Source organism: Lissotriton helveticus, chromosome 1_2 (genome assembly GCF_964261635.1).
Source record: "Lissotriton helveticus chromosome 1_2, aLisHel1.1, whole genome shotgun sequence".
In the NCBI taxonomy this organism is placed as follows: Eukaryota; Metazoa; Chordata; class Amphibia; order Caudata; family Salamandridae; genus Lissotriton; species Lissotriton helveticus.
The window spans coordinates 38261816-38279953 of NC_136058.1; the positions used below are offsets into that span (position 1 = coordinate 38261816).

The 18138-nt window shown below is 43.1% G+C and overlaps 1 protein-coding gene across 1 annotated transcript in view; it reads left to right on the forward strand.

Annotated features, from left to right (window-relative positions):
• Positions 1-18138, forward strand: part of ERICH3 (glutamate rich 3) — a 594366-nt gene that overhangs the window by 64320 nt on the left and 511908 nt on the right. The window contains exons 2-3 of the mRNA XM_078668660.1: positions 7110-7203; positions 7419-7544. Of these exons, the coding sequence (XP_078524786.1) occupies positions 7110-7203; positions 7419-7544 (220 nt within the window). The remainder of the gene's footprint in view (positions 1-7109; positions 7204-7418; positions 7545-18138) is intronic.

The following is an 18138-nucleotide window of genomic DNA, read 5'->3' on the forward strand; positions in this document are numbered from 1 at the left end:
CTCCTGGCTACACATTGCAGAAACTACAGATTGTGCAGAACTGCGCGGCACGCACTCTGCTCCAGCTACCGCGTAGAACTTCAGCAAAACCCGGGCTGAGGAGCCTACACTGGCTCCCGGTACCTGAAAGAATCTCTTTCAAGGCAATGTGTATAGCCCATCAGGCTTTCTGGAAAAATGGCCCGGAGATTGGTCGCGAGCTAATCACTCCATACCTTCCTAGCAAACATCTCCACTCTAGCCAGGCCTTTCTGGCGATAGTCCCCAGAATTAAGAGTTCTAGAGCTGGCGGCAGGATGTTTTCCTATAATGCCGCCAAGCTATGGTACACACTTCCCCTACAGCTTAGGGCCAATCCCAATCTGCTTTCCTTTCGCAAGGAATTAAAGACCTTCCTTTTTAAAGCTCATAACTAGCCCGTTCCGCCCCTCATCTGATGAGCAGCATCTTGGTCTTGCAGCGCTTGGACGCCCCAGGGCAACAACCGCGCTATACAAGTCCCCTTTTCATTTAATTTCAAATTACTTTTTCCTATACTTAAACAAACAAGCCTTTTCAGCTTGTTGAAAGCTTATTATCCATGGGAAATATAGGTTATTGGATGGGCCAAGAATACAAAATAAAAAGGTAAATTATTTGGTCTCACTCAACTTGGTAGAACATATTCTGCTGTGTCATTGGATTTCTTTTCAAATCCTAAGCATTGTCATTAATGCTATACTCTTGTTAGACTTGGCTAGAGCAAGGCAGTTGTATCTGCCTAGCCTCCCTCTAGTCATCTAAAAAAAAAAAAAACTTTTCAGAAATGGCTGTGTCTAGTTGGCAGTGGTATGCACCCTGTCCAAGTGGGGCACCTTCTTTCTACTCATGGTAAGGGAGTTACACACACAAGATAACCCCTTCTCACCCACTTGGTAGCTTGGCACGAGCAGTCAGGCCTATCTCAGAAGAAGTGTGTGAAGAGTTTGTCCATAAAAAAACACAGTAACACCATGAAAACACTACAAATGTATGCCACACAAGTTTAGAAACATAAACAATCTTTATCTAAACCAAACAAGAGTAGAATGACAAAAATCCAACATACATAAGCAAAAATATCACGTTTTAAAGGTTTAAGCATGTTAGTGCATAGAGCTCTTAGGATGTGTTGGTTTTAGTGCAAAATACCTTTGATTCATGAAAATACGAGATAAAAAACAGCCGTTAGGAGGGAAGCATCAGAAAACACAAGCAATGCATCGATTCTTGAGTCCCAGGGGAATGAAGACATCAGTTCTGCTGAACGAAGGAGGAGGGTTGCGTCAACTCCTTACTGCGAAGAGAAGCGATGCGCCGAATTCCGAAAGTGGTCCTTACTCCGGGGTGATGCGCTGTAAACTTGATGCCCAGGTGTGATGCGTGGAAAATCTGGATGTGCTGGGATTGAAGTCTTGATAAGCATAATAAGAAAATACAGTCCAGTCCTTCCTCTACCTAAGACAGACGCAACAAGCAGCATGCCAGCAGAGCACCAACCTGAGTGGCAGTTCTCCTTCTAGAAATTGTCCAACTCTTTTTCTTGGCAGAACCTCCACTTGATCCAGAAGTGTTCTAAAAATGTGGGGTTACAGGTTCAACACTTATACCCTATTTCACATTTGAAGTAGGCATACTTCAAAGGATAGTCTTTGTAGTGCACAGATACTGCCTTTCCCTGTCCTTGCTCCAGACACACTACAGGGGGTGGGGTGGAGACAGCATTGTGAGAGGACAGGTACAGCCTTATTCAGGTGTCAGTGACAACTCCTCCCACCACTCCCACTCAAGTAGGCCCATCAGCCTGGTGATGGCAATCCACAGACAGGCAGAGGCACAGGATGGTAAAGCAAAAAAATCCCACATTTCAAAAGTAGTAGTTTCAAACGCACGATTTAACAAGTATGTGCAAGGCAATCGGTATCGCCTTTGGGACCTTATTTAGCTATGCAGCACATTAGCCTGGGTGCTGAAACATCTACTCTTCTTTAACATGGAGGGATAGTAATCACCAAACTGTGAGACATCCCAGGTATGAGAACACATGGAGAGAAATATTGCCTTTCAGCTGGAAATTGTATAGTGCAAAGCCATGTTTTTAATAGAAAATCAGGGCCTTCGGTGGTCATGTCACTTAAAATACAAGATTTGTAAAAAATATTATTGTCTACGGGTGCTCGTGGAAGACAATTTCTATGGACTGGAATCTAGAGAATGCTCAAGTGATTCTGGTATTTTACTGACCTTTGCTGGTCATTTTCTATCAAGATAGTTAAATAGAGGCAGTTGCCAGAATAATTTTATAAAAGGTCCCCAAGCAGAAAGCACTCTGGTATTTTACTGATCTCTACTGGTCGTTTTCTACCAAGACAGGTAAATAGAGGCAGTTGAACAAGCAGAAAGCAATTCTGGCATTCTACTTACCTCTACTGCTCGTTTTCTATCAAGACAGTTAAGTAGAGGCAGTTGAACAGAAAAGAAAGTCCCTACTTGGAAGCAGACATGTCCTAGGGCTGATCTCCAGAGCCCACAAAGTACATACACAAATAAGTATATACTAAAGTATATACAAGAGGTCTTGAATGCTCGACCTAAAAACCACCCCCACAGAAAGATGTCTTAAATCCTGAATACAGGGAACCCAAACTCCCAATCTCAATCTCTTCCCAGTTGAAAGTTACACATGTAAGATGTTACAAGGCAGCTCCAATAATAACCTACTAGAGAGATAGCCTTGCAATAGTGAAAAACAAAAGTAGGAGTATACCACTATCAGGACATCTAACACACAGCAGTACATGTCCTACCTTTCACATACACTGCACCCTGTCCAAGGGGCTACCTTGGGCCTATTATAGGGGTGCCTTACATATAATGAAAAGGAAGGTTTGGGCCTGGCAAGTGAGTGCACTTGCCAGATCAACATGGCAGTTTGATACTGCACTTGCAGACACTGCAGTGGCAGGCCTGAGACGGTGTACAGTCATAATATCGAGTCTTTTATTTCGACTGGACAGAATATCGAGTAAAAAATATAGAATGGACATAATATCGACTAGACATAATATAGACAACAAAAATATCGACTAGAGAAAATTAATATCGAATAGAATGGACATAATATCGAATCAAAAATATAGAATGGACATAATATCGACTAGACATAATATAGACAACAAAAATATCGAATTTAAGGTAAGTTAATAATAATTTTTATTTTTTGTGTAATATAAGTCTGTAGCGGGTTGTGGGTTTATAGGGGAATAGGGTGGGAAGTAATTTAATTCTAATTAATTAAATATGTTAATTTATTTATTAATATCTATTTAGAATTAATTGTTAATTAATTATTAATTGGTAATTAATTAAAATATAATTGGTAATTAATTATAATTGATTAATTGATAAATATTTTAATTTTAGTAATTTATTTTCTGTAGCGGGTTGTGGGTTTATAGGGGAATAGGGTGGGAAGTAATTTAATTATAATTAATTAAATATGTTAATTTATGTATTGATATTTATTTAGAATTAATTGTTAATTAATTATTAATTGGTAATTAATTAAAATATAATTGGTAATTAATTATAATTGATTAATTGATATATATTTTAATTTTAGTAATTTATTTTCTGTAGCGGGTTGTGGGTTTATAGGGGAATAGGGTGGGAAGTAATTTAATTATAATTAATTAAATATGTTAATTTATTTATTGATATTTATTTAGAATTAATTGTTAATTAATTATTAATTGGTAATTAATTAAAATATAATTGGTAATTAATTATAATTGATTAATTGATAAATATTTTAATTTTAGTAATTTATTTTCTGTAGCGGGTTGTGTGTTTATAGGGGAATAGGGTGGGAAGTAATTTAATTATAATTTATTAAATATGTTAATTTATTTATTGATATTTATTTAGAATTAATTGTTAATTAATTATTAATTGGTAATTAATTAAAATATAATTGGTAATTGAAAATAATTTAATAATTTTTAAATTGTAAATTAATTTATTGTTAATAGGTAATTAATTAGTATGAGTAGGCAATTTTTATAATTAAATAATTTGATTTTGTATTTATAAATAAATATTTAATATTTGTATACACTTTTTTAATATTTTAATTATTTGTAATTGGTATTACTATTTATGTTATTTATATATATTTGTGAAGTATTTACTTTCCCTACTATTGCACTCTCTGAAGTTGGAATAGTAATTTTAACCCCTACGCTATCCAACACTTTCCCTACTGTTGCACCCACTGGAGTGGGTATGCAACGTTTACAACGCTACTTTTACTATGCACTACCATTACAACAAAACTTTTAAATTGCAAAAACTTTTACAACGCATACATTTACAAAGCATGTTTTTACAACGCAGATACCGTTACAACGCATACTATTACAATGTAAGTTTTAGTAAGTATATAATTATTTTTAAAAGGTTATATGTTTGGGATTTTGGGTAAAGGGGTATTTTTAGGGTTCAGGGTCAGTTTTCAGTTTTTGGGGTAAAGGAGTATTTTTAGGGTTCAGGGTCAGTTTTCAGTTTTTGGGGTAAAGGGGTATTTTTAGGGATCAGGGTCAGTTTTCAGTTTTTAGGTAAAGGGGTATTTTTAGGGTTCAGGGTCAGTTTTCAGTTTTTGGGGTAAAGGGGTATTTTAAGGGTTCAGGGTCAGTTTTCAGTTTTTGGGTAAAGGGGTATTTTTAGGGTTCAGGGTCAGTTTTCAGTTTTTGGGGTAAAGGGGTATTTTTAGGGTTCAGGGTCAGTTTTCAGTTTTTGGGGTAAAGGGGTATTTTTAGGGTTCAGGGACAGTTTTCAGTTTTTGGGGTAAAGGGATATTTTTAGGGTTCAGGGTCAGTTTTCAGTTTTTGGGTAAAGGGGTATTTTTAGGGATCAGGGTCAGTTTTCAGTTTTTAGGTAAAGGGGTATTTTTAGGGTTCAGGGTCAGTTTTCAGTTTTTGGGGTAAAGGGGTATTTTAAGGGTTCAGGGTCAGTTTTCAGTTTTTGGGGTAAAGGAGTATTTTTAGGGTTCAGGGTCAGTTTTCAGTTTTTGGGGTAAAGGGGTATTTTTAGGGATCAGGGTCAGTTTTCAGTTTTTAGGTAAAGGGGTATTTTTAGGGTTCAGGGTCAGTTTTCAGTTTTTGGGGTAAAGGGGTATTTTTAGGGTTCAGGGTCAGTTTTCGGGTAAAGGGGTATTTTTAGTGTTCAGGGTCAGTTTTCAGTTTATGGGTAAAGGGGTATTTTTAGGGTTCAGGGTCAGTTTTGGGTTTTTGGGGTACAGGGGTACTTTGTAAAAATAAAGTAAAATTACATTTAAATTAAATTTATTTAATAAAATTAAATTATATTAAATTATATTATAATATTTTTTATTAATTTATATTCAAAAAATTATTATATACTTACCAATACTTACGTTGTAATGGTATGCGTTGTAAAGGTATATGTGTTGTAAAATCTTGCCTTGTAAATGTATGCGTTGTAAAAGTTTTTGCGTTGTAAAAGTTTTGTTGTAATGGTAGGCGTTGTAAAAGTATGCGTTGTAACGTCATACATCCCTGGAGTGGGAATAGTAATTTTAACCTCTACGCTATCCAGCGCTTTCCCTACTGTTGCACCCACTGGAGTGGGAGTAGTAAATTTGACCTCTACGCTATCCAACACTTTTGCTAATGTTGAACTCACTATAGTTGTAACAATAAATTTTAAACATTTTCTAAAATGTTATATATGTTTATTTAATAATATGTTTATATATATATATATATATATATATATATATATATATATATATATATATATATATATATATATATATATATATATATATATGTGTGTGTAATTTTTGGTGATATAATTTTTTTAATTATATAAATTATTTATTAAAATTACATTTTTTTATTAATTATTTCTAAGTTTATATTAAATATATTTATTACTATATTAGTTTTAACTTAATTTTAAGACATTTAAAAAAATCGATATTTTGACAGTCTATATTTTTGTAAGTCGATATTTTGGAGTCGATATTTTGGTACTTACCTGTTTGAAGATAGGGAGTCGATATTTTGTCAATCGATATTTTTTACTCGATATTTGTGTATCTCGATATTTGTGTCGTCGATATTATGTCAGTGATCCGCCTGAGACATATGTACAGGGCTCCTCATGTTGGTGGCACTATCAGTGCTGCAAGCCCACTAGTTGCATTTAATTTACAGGACCTTTGCACACACAGTGCACTTAGGGACTTGGCAGTAAATCAAATATGCCAGTCACAGAGAACCAATCATAATCACAATTTACACAGGGAGCACTTGCACTTTAGCACTGATCAGCAGTGGTAAAGTGCCCAGAGTTCCAAAACCAGCAAAAACTAAGTCCATCATACAGTCAAAAATACAGGAGGCACAAGGAAAAAGGTGGGGCAAACCACACCAAGGATGCCAGGTCTAACACAACTGCATAAATATATACATTTATAGAGGGGCTTTAGCCCTTCACCCTTCTTTCATTGGTCCATTCAACTCGCATTAACATCTTACTTCTATTCACCACAGCATACAGCATAGAACAATAGACTAGGGCACTTCAGCCATTGGCTGTCATGCACTGGGAGTGATGACCTTTCACAAGTGCATGTCAACCTACGTGTGAGCATGCTTCAATTCTTGAGCTGAAAAAACAATACTTCACTTATTTGTTGTCCTTTCCACTCTATATCCTTGTTTATTTGCTTTAGTAATTCTTGTGAGTTTAAACTATGTTTGCAGTAATTCAAAGCCAATGTAACCTTTTCTTTGTGCACATAGATATGTTTTCTTGAGATGCACTAAAACTAAAAAGGATGAAACCCATACTTATTGGCTTTGTTAATTATTTCTTAACAAACGTAAACATGTTTGTGTTGCTTAACATTTCTATCAATTCCATGTTGCTGACAAGTAAGTAGTAAAGACATTAGTTTTATATTCACTTTTTAGGATACAGTGATTTAGGTAGACCCATCAACATGAACAAATTGCCACTTGCATGAGGGAAGGTTCCTAATATGAATGTTTTCTTTGTTTCAGGCCGCTTGCAGCATACAACAGCCTCACTGACAAACACTTGACTGGATATTTCAACAATACAAGAATTCGAAGACATCTGCAAAGAGTTGGGCTGGTAGGGGTATTTTATGTTTCACTTAAGCGTTATACAAAATCCAGTTGTAGTACCTAATTGTGTCCCTCAATGTTTAAGGAACTACGCAGTGTAGGACTCAGCCCATAGTGCTCCTTGATACATGTGTAGTATTGACGATAGTTCTTGTGACACTTTGTTCACTAGCAGTGTAATGCTTCCTTTACTCATGCTGCCTATGCCTGTGTTGATTCCAGGTCACGAGAAGCGGAAGGATACTGTCTGAAAAAGAATACAGGATGAATGCGATGAGGAAGGATCACCAGAAGTACATCCGCGAGTGCTTAGCACAGGCAATATTTCACAAAGTGCTCGACATGGAGGTAAAGTACAACATTGTGCGATGCTTCTGCCGCCGCTCTACTGCTTGCGCTGACGCATGAATACGCATGAAGCACCAAAGCCTTCTGACATTGCAAGGTTCATCGTCGCCTTAATGTTGCCAACAGTTTAAAGGTTTTTTTTTTTACCCCAGAGGCCAACCTACCACAGAAGTTACACAATGCTGTAAGAGCTCAGTGTCTCTGCATAATACGCTTTTCGAAGCATATGAGTGACACATTCTATACCACAATACAAATGTTAACAGCTCATGTTGAAATTATGGGAAAAATGCCCACTATATCATGTGGCTGTAGAAATATTCTGCACCGACCCCGTCAGCATCACCATGATGAGTGTGGAGTGGGGGCTTTCGAGGGCATGAGTACCCCATGTGTCTGAGGAGGGCCATAGCTGAACATGTGTCTAAACGTTACATTAGTAACTATTGTCTTTGTTAACGTCTATAGAAAGTGGTACGTTCCAGTCCATTTCCATAGTAGAATAAGGTGTATACCCCGAGCAATGGGTTCCAATAGAAAAAAGAGTTGTTCGGAAACCAGTGAGAACCCAAGAACTCCTAGGAAACAAATGCAAGAATAAGAGCCCAAAAAGCCCTACAAAATCAACTAAATGAAAAAGAAAATCCATCTGGCAGACAACTATGTTCACATTCATTCGCTTTATTTATGTTTATGCAAATATTTAGTGCTGCAAACATATACATATACACATCTATATATATATATATATATACACATCTGTTTTATGTCTGTGATATTCTTGCACTAAACAATTCCTACATGCACAATCACCCATCGAAGAGTGCCCATTGTGGGAATGATGAATGTATAAAATGAACCGAAAAGTGTTACATGGTAATGTGTGGCTTACTCTTTCACTCTTTATTTTTGTCGTCCCATTTATAGTTTCACTATTAATGTCCGACTAACGGCACCATCTTAAGTTAAATGCACGAACAATCCTGTTGACCATTAGCACAAAATAAACAAGGTTATTTTCATACCTTTCTGCTTTAAGAAGTGAAATATGAATCCTGTTGACTCAACCAGATGACTCATTCGAACAATTACCTGCCAACAAATACCTTCACAGCTTATTCATGACTTCCTTTTGTGTTAGATGAGGTTGAAGGACTGTCCAGTGCCCAATAGTCATTAGAAGAATATCTCCCAGCAACTAGGCCAACTGCAGCAGTCACTTCACCAGCAAATACTGTTGTGGTTACTTGTATCCCTTTGGGAGCTTTGCAAAGTGAAGAAAAGAATTTAAAATTAGGTTACCTTACACCAGTGTCTCACTAATGTTGGAATTGTTCACTATTGTTGCAAAGTAATCTCATTTTTAATGTCTGACAGGCAACTTTTAATTCTACGATGTTGCCTGTGGCTACTTCTATGTAGTTCCATGTGATCATGAAATGAAATTAAATGAAATGAAAGGACATTCATAGAGCGCATAGCTACCCGGAGGCCTCCCAGCGCTAGACTGAACCTACTGGTCCGGATGACAGGACGAGGGAGAGCATATTTATGGAAATAGGAAAGTTTTTAACTGTTTAATAAAGGAGAGGTGGTTGGGTTCGGTCCGGAGGTACAGATGCAGAGCGTTCCAGAGTCTGCCTGCATTGAGGGAGAAGAGTCTACTGCCACTTCGAGCACATTTTATTCTGGGAGTTGAGATGAGGTGGAGGTCATCCGATCGCAACTGTCTCCTAGCTTTGTAGGGTTGAATCATTGCAGAAATCAGAGGGGGGCCTAGACCTTGAAGGGATTTGTGAAGAATACAAAGGGATTTGAAGCTGATTCGCTCTCTTACTGGGAGCCAGTGTAGGAGACGGAGGGCGGGTTTTGCGGAAGACAGTTTTGACGTCCCCGTCAACGGTCTTGCTGCGAAGTTCTGGATGACATGCAATTTGTTTATCACGGCGGCGGGGAGTCTAGGTAGAGGGCATTACTATAGTCCAGTCTGGAGAGCAGGATGGACTGGACCAAGGTTTTCCTAGCTTGGGGGGGAAGCAAGGGGAGCACTTTCCTAGCCATTCTGATTAGGCCATAGCAGATTGCCACTTTCTTGCTGGCTTGTGCCTGGAACGTCAGATTGCGATCCAGCCAGAAACCCAGACTCTTAATTTCCGGCTTAGGGGCTGGGACTGGGCCCATGCAGGCTGGCCAGATGGTTCTGAGGGCAGAATTATCAAAGTTACCCTGGGTCATGATTTCAGTTTTCCCACCGTTCAATTTCAGGTGGGAAGACCCCATCCAGTTTATCACTTCCGTAAGACAGGCTCTCAGGGTCGAGGAATAGGGAAAAGGTTGATTTAGGGCTACTACTAGTTCGTCGGTGTAGGTGACCATATGGATCCCAAAAAGAGCTACAATGGAGGCAAGGGGGACCATATATGCGTTAAAAAGTGTAGGGCTCAGCGACGAACCCTGAGGGACGCCGCACTAGAGGGGCCGGGGTTTGGAGCTCATACCGTCTTTGAAGACCTGAAACGTGCGACCTGTCATGAAGGAGCGCAGCCAACTCAGGGCGTTACTAGTTACTCCCAACTTGCTAAGGCGATGAATCAGGACCTGGTGATTCACCGTGTCGAAGGCTGCGCTCAGATCTAGTAGGATGATGGCTGCTGCACCTTTTGGATCAAGCAACGTCCTGCTTTCCTCAACAACTGCCAGCAGAGCGGTTTCTGTACTCTCTCTAGGGTGGAATCCAGTTTGTGAGGGGTGAAGCAGGTTGGACGTTTCCAGGAACTCAGAGAGGGTGCGGTTTACATGTTTCTCGATGATTTTGGAGATTTCTGGTAGGAGGGATATAGGGCGGAAGTTGCCCAGGTCTGCAGTGTCAAGGTGGGGCTTCTTTAGAAGAGTTTTGACCAAGGCCTCCTTCCAGAGTGGAGGGACCGTGCCTGATTCGAGTGAAGTATTAATCATATGGGTGATTATGGGACCGATAGTGGGGTGACTTTGGCTATGATGTTCATGGGCGCTGGGTCTCTGAGTGATCCGCTCTTCGCTGTGGGCAAAAGTGAAAGGAGGGTCTCCAAGGAAAGGGGGGGAAGAGTTCCAGGCGGTGGGTGGCGGGAGGAAAGTCTGCTGAGGGCCTACCTACTGACAGGTCAGGTGGAGGAAGAGTCTTTAAGATGTTCTGGATTTTGGAGTTGAAGAACTCAGCTTGGTTTTCACAGCGGATTCCCTGGGGGTCCGCCGGGATGGGGGGGGGGCTGGATATTTAGGAAGCCTTTTTATTATAGCGAACGTCTCTCTGGGGGAGTTAGCGGCCTGCTCGATTTTTGCCTCGTAACAGGTTGCCTGAGCTTTCCTCAATTCCGCTCCATAGCTATGTATGGCATCCCTATAGGTGCGCTACTTTTCAGCTGCTAAGTTTTTCCTCCATTCTCTTTCTAAGATTTTACAACTCTGTTTCATAGTGCGCAGTTCCGTTGAGTACCATAGTGAACAGGTGGAGCCGTGTTTTTTGGTGGTCCAAACTTTAGGGAGGACGGTGTTCAGAGAGTCACCTATCCAGCTGCAGAAGTCTTTGTACATAGTCACTGGGCAGGGGGTCTGCTGGGGTATACTCTTTCCAAGTTCACAGGTCCAATGCTCCAGAGAGAGCTTGGACCAGGGGTGGGACAAGGTGTGAGGGCGAGGGACCGGGGGGACAAAAGAAAGGGGGTACTAGGAAAGAGGGACCAAGTGGTGATCAGACCAGGGGATAGGGATAGGGTTGTTTCCATGGAGCGTTTCCACATTAGAGAACACAGGGTCAAGGCAGTGTCCCTGAGAGTGTGTGGGAAGAAGGTCTCTTTGCACCAGCTGAATGGAAGTAAGGTCTTTTGCTAGTTCAAGTGCAACTGTGGCCCTAGGGTCATTAAAGTGAAGGTTAAATTCCCCCGAAGCAGACAATTCGAGGACGTGCTGACTAAGTAGATGGCGTTTTCTACCAGGGAATTACAAAAGGCACCTACTGTCCCCGGGGGCCGGTATATCAGAATTCCTGAGAGTGAGAGGACCTGGGTAAATTGTACAGAGAAGTGGACATTTTCGCAGTTCAGGAGAGGGCTGCCGAGGAGGCGACATGTAAGATGGTCCTTATAAATGATCGCGATTCCTCCGCCTCTGCCTGCGGATCTGTCTACTCTCTAGCTCGTGTATCCCTGAGGCAAGGCTTGTACAATATCTGGCTCGCAGCTATCACTAAGCCAGGTTTCAGTTAGGAAAAGCAGTTCGGGGGAGAGGTCATCTAGAACAAGCAAGATTTCTGTCAAGTGCTTGGGAAGGGATCTGCAATTAAGCAAATAGAAATTGAAACCAGGGTTTGAGGAGGGGGTGAGTGTTTCTGTGGGAGGATGGTGAATGGGCAGTGCAGGCATTTAGGAAGGGGGCTATCACATGATAAGGAGTTGAGACAGTTGGCGTTGGGGAGTTTATTAAGATGTCCACTGGAGTAGCTGAGGGCCTCTGGCAGGACAGGAGTAGGGGTTCTGGCCCTGGGCCCGTTTGGGCGCGGATGGGAGCAGACGGGCTTGCCTTTGGCGTGCCTTTGGCACACCCGCTGCGCGGGTCCGCTGAGCGGTTGCTTCAAGGGCATCATTTATCCGCCTTCTCCGACGTCGGGTGCAGCAACTAGACCGCTGCCCCGAGCGTCTGAGGTGCTAAACCGGAAGTGGAGCACAAGACCTTCCAGCCCGCGGAGCGTTGAACACAGCTCGTACCGGTAGTCGGTTTCTACGTGCCATCACCAGCGAAGAGGTAAGTTTAAAGTGCAAAAAGGCAAAGTAAAATAAAATTAAATTTTTAAAACAGTCAGCCAAAGAGTTAGTTTAAAACCAATGAGCCACACAATAAATGATCATGCGCGTCTGAGGAGCAGTCTGAGGAGCAGCTCGGAGCGATCCCTAGCTCTGCCAAGGAAGAAGTGGTCAGTCTTTGTGCTTATTGGGTTATTTATTTGTTTGTGGCAAGCAAACACCCACATATTCATTGCTTCTTCGAGCTACATCACGGACTGTGTTTTGCCTGCAGCGCCGCATACAGGGAGATTGAGTTTACATTGCTGAGAAGTCATAAAAGGCAAAGGAAAGAATGAGACTTTGGGGCGAGGTTGAAATTGTGAAGTCGTTTTTCTGGCCTAAGAGCAATGGTAGCTGGTTTATGAAGTTGAGTGTTAGAAATGGGGGTCTATAGTTGGCAGAGGTAGGTACCTTTGTCCAAATTGGCGCCCTTGCTTCTAGTCAGGGTAAGGGGTGTACACACTTTAGATAACCCCTATTGTAGCTTGGCACGAGCAAACATGCTTATCCCCAAGGCAGTGTGCAAAGTATTTGTACCAACACTCACAGTAACACAGTGAAAACGCCACAAAAGGACACCACACCAGTTTAGAAAAATAAGGTATGTTTAGCTAAACTAAACAAGACTAAAACAACAAAAATCCAACATACACAGTAAAAAATATGACTTTCAAAAGGTTTCAAGAACTTGTACTATAGAAAACCATGGATGCGTGACTTTTCACCAAAGTTCCAAAGCCAAACAGCAGCAGAGTCAGAAAACAAAGAGATGCGACACTCCTGAGACTTTGGGGAGGCAATGTGACAGTTCTGCGTATTGCAGAAGAAGAGTTGCGTCGAATCCGGTCTGTATGGGGAGTGGTGCGTCGATTCTTTGCGACGGTTCTGGTTCGCAGGTGATGCATCAGGAAAGCGTGCCACACAGGTTCAATGCGTGGAAATCCGGGATGCGTCTGTCCTCTTCAGCTGCGATCTCTCAATGCGTCAATTTCTGTAGTTCTTCAAGCTTCTTCTTTCTTCCAGCTCCCAAACAGCAGCAACAACCTCCAGAGGCCCAGAACTGGCACAGGCATCTCTAAGAAGGTCAGAACTCCCAACAGCAGAGGTCAGGGTACCTGGGGATGAAGTCTTTGTGTCCTTTCTGAACAGGAGGCCAGCTCACTTCAGGTCCTTGGAGGTCTCCTTCAAGCAGGGGACACAGTACACAGCAAAGACCTTCTCCTTTCCATGGCAGAAACAGCAACTGCAGGCCAACCCCAGACACTCAGCAAGGGCAGTACTTCTCCTCAGTATCCCCAGCTCTTCTCCTTGGCAAAGGTTCCTCTTGAATTCCAGGAATGATCTAAAGTTGTTTTTTTTTGGGTCTGGTACTTTTACCACAAAAATATCTTTGTTCTCTTTGTGCAAGGGGCTGTGAGCCCAGTTCAAACCAGTTCTGGGGGCACTCTGCAAGTGCACAACAACATCCATTGTCAGTGTGAGCCTTGGCTCCAGACACACCACAGGGAGGCGGAGCCAGCATTGTGGAAGGCAGGCACAGCCCTATTCAGGTACAGGTGCTACTCCTCCCACGACTCCAAATTCAAATGAGGCCTATTCAGCCTAGTGCTGACTCAACCAGACACCTGGAGCCACTGCAGCTCCGCAGCCCCTAGTCACTCCAAAGCCAGACAGTCAATCCACAACCAGGCAGAGGCACACAGGAAGGTTGAACAAGAAAATAGCCACTTTCTAAAAAGTGGTATTTTCAAACACATCATTTAAAAACCATCTTTACTAAAATATGTGTTATTAAATCCTGAGTTCAGGAATAGTAAACTCAATTTTTAAATCTGACCCCTATTGGAAGATATGCTTGTAAAATGTTACAAAGCATTCCCCATTCTGTCCTATCTGATAAGATAGCCTTTGAATTGTGAAAAACGAAATTGGCATTATTTCACTATCAGGACATGTTACACACACTAATACATGTCCTACCTTTAACATACACTGCACCCTGCCCAGGGGGGTACCTTGGGCCTACTAAAGGGGTGTCCTATTTGTAAGAAAAGGGAAGGGTAGGGCCTGACAAGTGGGTGCAATTGCCAAGTTGACATGGCAGTTAACAAACTGCGAACAGGCCCGCGGTGGCAGGCCTGAGTCCTCTTTTCAGGGCTACTCATGTGGGTGGCACAATCAGCGCTGCAAGCCCACTAGTAGCATTTGATTTACCAGCCCTGGCACACTCAGTGCGCTTTACTAGGGACCAACTGGTAAAACAAATATGCCAATCAGGGAGAACCAATCACAATCTCAATTTACACAGGGAGCACTTGCACTTTGACACTGATCAGCAGAGGCAAAGTTCCCAAAGCATCTAAGCCAGCAAAAACGAAATCCAGCACAGCATCAAAAACACAGGAGGCAGAGGCAAAATGTCAGGGAAAACCATGCCAAGGATTCCAAGTCTAACACGTGTCCCCTCGAGCTGCAAAGTGGGGAGAACTACCCACCCTCTTGGTAGTTCTCATCACTAAGGCGGAAGAATCTGGACAGACCATCAGCATTGGTGTGTTCTGTACCAAGGCTGTGTTCCACCGTAAAGTCCATTCCCTTTAGGGAGATGGACCACGTCAACAGGATTCTCACCCCTCATCTCCATCGGCCATCTGAGGGGCCTGTGGTCTGTCTGAACCCAGAAGTGAGTCCCAAACAACTAGGGCCTTAGCTTCCTCAGTGCCCAGACCACAGCAAAAGCTTCCCTTTCAATTATCTCCACCTCTGTTCCCTGAGAAGTAGCCTCCTACTGATGAAAGTTACAGGTTGGTCCAAGCCCTCGTTGTTTAATTGTGAGAGTACTCCTCCCACACCATGCTCTGAAGCATCTATCTGCTGAAACAAATTCTTTGGAGAGGCCGGGTGCCTTAAGCAAGGGCGCAGGGCACATGGCAGATTTCAGGGCATCCAAAGCGGTCTGGCAGGCATCAGTCCAGATCACCTTCCTGGGCTGCTTCCTTGAAGTCAGCTCTGTCAATGGGGCAACAATGGTGCCATATCCCTTGACAAACTGTCTGTAGTACCTGGTGAGACCTAAAAAGGCTCTCATCCCTGTGTTGGTCTTGAGGGCGCTCCCAAGCCAGAATGGTGTCCATCTTTGCTTGTAGGGGCGCTCCCTGGCCACTCCCTACCTGGTGTCCCAAGTACACAGAGATCCCTGCCCAATATGGCACTTACTAGCCATGATAGCGAGGCCTGCCCTGTGGAGAGCCTTCAACACTTCACAGAGGTGTTACAAATGTTCCTCCCAACTGGAGCTGAACACAGCAATGTCATCCAGGTAGGTGGTGCTGAATTCCTCCAGCCCGGACATTAACTGGTTGACCCTGTCTCTGGAAGGTGGCATGGGCGTTCTTCAACCCAAAGGGCATAACCCGGAACTGATAGTGCCCCTCTGGTGTTGAAAACACTGACCCTCTTTGGCCCCATCGGTTAAGGCATTCTGCCAGACGTTAAATCAAATGTACTGAGGTACTGGACAGCTCCTAACCGATCAACGAGCTCATCAGCTCTGGGGATAGGGTGCGCGTTAGTCTTGGTGACTGCATTGAGCCCACGGTAGTCCACACAGAACCAAAGTTCTGGAGTGGCTCCAGGTGCAGCAGCTTTTGGTACTAAGGCCACTGGGCTAGCCCAGGGTCTGCTTGAAGGCTCTATCACCCCTAACACAAGCATCTTGGAAACTTCTTCCTTGATGCTGGCCCTGTAAAATTTCTGCTTCACATGTAGACTGTCCCCAGTGTCCACATCATGGTTGCACCAATTGGTGACTCCTGGTGTCAGGGAAGATAGGGAGGGAAACTGTCCCAGCACCTGGCAACAGTCCCTCTGCTGCTCTGGTGTCCGGGTAGGAGAGAGGCTTACTCCTTCCACTGACCCATCATGCTCCTTTGCTGATAGGAGGTCAGGAAGAGGTTCACTCTCCTCCTCCATTCCATCATCTGTTGCAAGGAGCATAGTTACTTCAGACCTCTCAAAGTGTGGTTTGAGGCGGTTCACATGCAGGACCCTCAAAGGGTTCCTAGGAAACGGCAAGTCAGCCAAGTAGGTCACCTCACTCTTGCGCTCCACCCCCTCATATGGACCAGTCCACTTATCTTGGAGTGCACAAGCCTCCACAGGTGCCATCACCCACACTTTCTGGCCAGTTTGAAATTCAACCAGAGTTGCATTCTGGTCATACCATCTTTTCATTTCTTCCTGGCTGGCTTCCAGGTTCACCTAAGCAAGTTTCCTGAAGTGTTGAGTCTGGTTTTCTGAAGGCTAGCACATAGCTGAGCACGTCTTGTGGGGTCTTACCAGGATTTCTTTCCCAGCCCTCCTTCACCAGACTCTGAGGTCCTCTCACTGTGTGCTCGTACAGCAGTTCAAAGGGACTGAACCCTAAGAACGTCTGTGTTACCTCCCTGTATGCAAACAACAGGCACGGTAAAAAGACGTCCCACTTCCATATCATGGTTTTGTAAGACCCTTTATCATGCCCTTCAGGGTTTGGTTGAATCTCTCAAACAACCCATTCCCTTGATGATGGTAAGGAGTGGTGAACTTGTATACCACACCGCACTCCTCCCTCAAAGATATCATGTACTTCGAAATGAAATTTGTATTGCGGTCAGAGACCACCTCTCTGGTGAACCCACATGGGAAAAGATCCCCATCAATGCACGGCCCACCACGGGGGTGTGATTGTCATGAGAGGGACAGCTCCCGGGTACCGGGTGGCATGGTCGACCAAGACCAAGATAAACTTGTTGCCTAAGGCTGTCTTGGGGTCCAGTGGCCCCCTAATATCAATGCCCAACCCTCTGAAAAGGGATGCTCACCACAGGAAAGGGTTGGAGGGGAGCCTTACACTTCCCTCCACTCTTGCCACTTGCCTGGCAAGTCTGACAAGACCTACAGTGTGCCAATGTTCCTTCTCATTTGGGGCCAGTAAAAGTGGGTGACAAGCCTCTGAAAGGTCTTGTCGCACCCCAAATGTCCTGCTAGAGGCACGTCATGAGCCAGACCCAGGAGGAAGGTCCTGAAGCGCTCGGGTACCACCACCTTAGGCTCACTATACAATAATCTATATTCCCAGTAAATCAGATGTGATCAGGACTGATCACCTGCTGCCTGGGCTGCAGCCTGTTGCCACAAACCTACAACAGTAGGGTATTCCTCCATCTACCCTCTGCAGAACTCCTCCCTGGAGAGTACTGCCTTCTTGATGTCAATAGGTCAGCTCAGGCAGGTTGCCCAGTTCGGCCACTTGTTCCCCTGTAGTTTCCAGGGCATCCGCCTCAGGTTCTGCCTCCTCCTGGACCGTGGCAACTTCGGGGGCTGGTTTCCCACGCCCCATTCCCTTCCTCCACCTGGCAGGCACCTGGGCCACTGTTTCAGGCTCCAGGTCACTCCAAATCTCCCTTGAAAGGAGTGTCTTGTTCCACAAGATTTCAACAATCTATTATTGAAGTAGTGATTCGATACAAATAAAGTCCATAGGCAATGTTGGATGTGTAGAAAATTCTGTAATTTATTTCAGATACTTCCAGAATATTAGATCCAAACCAAAAATAACACAAATCAATCAGCCTACGCGTTTCACCCACACTTGGACATCATCAGGGCTGAAAAAAAGAAAATGAATAGATCAATAAATACTCCTATGCATAATTCACTGGTTATTCACTGTACAAATTGGACAACATATTCATAAGTGTCCCAACCATTGCGACATCTAACAACATTTATAACCA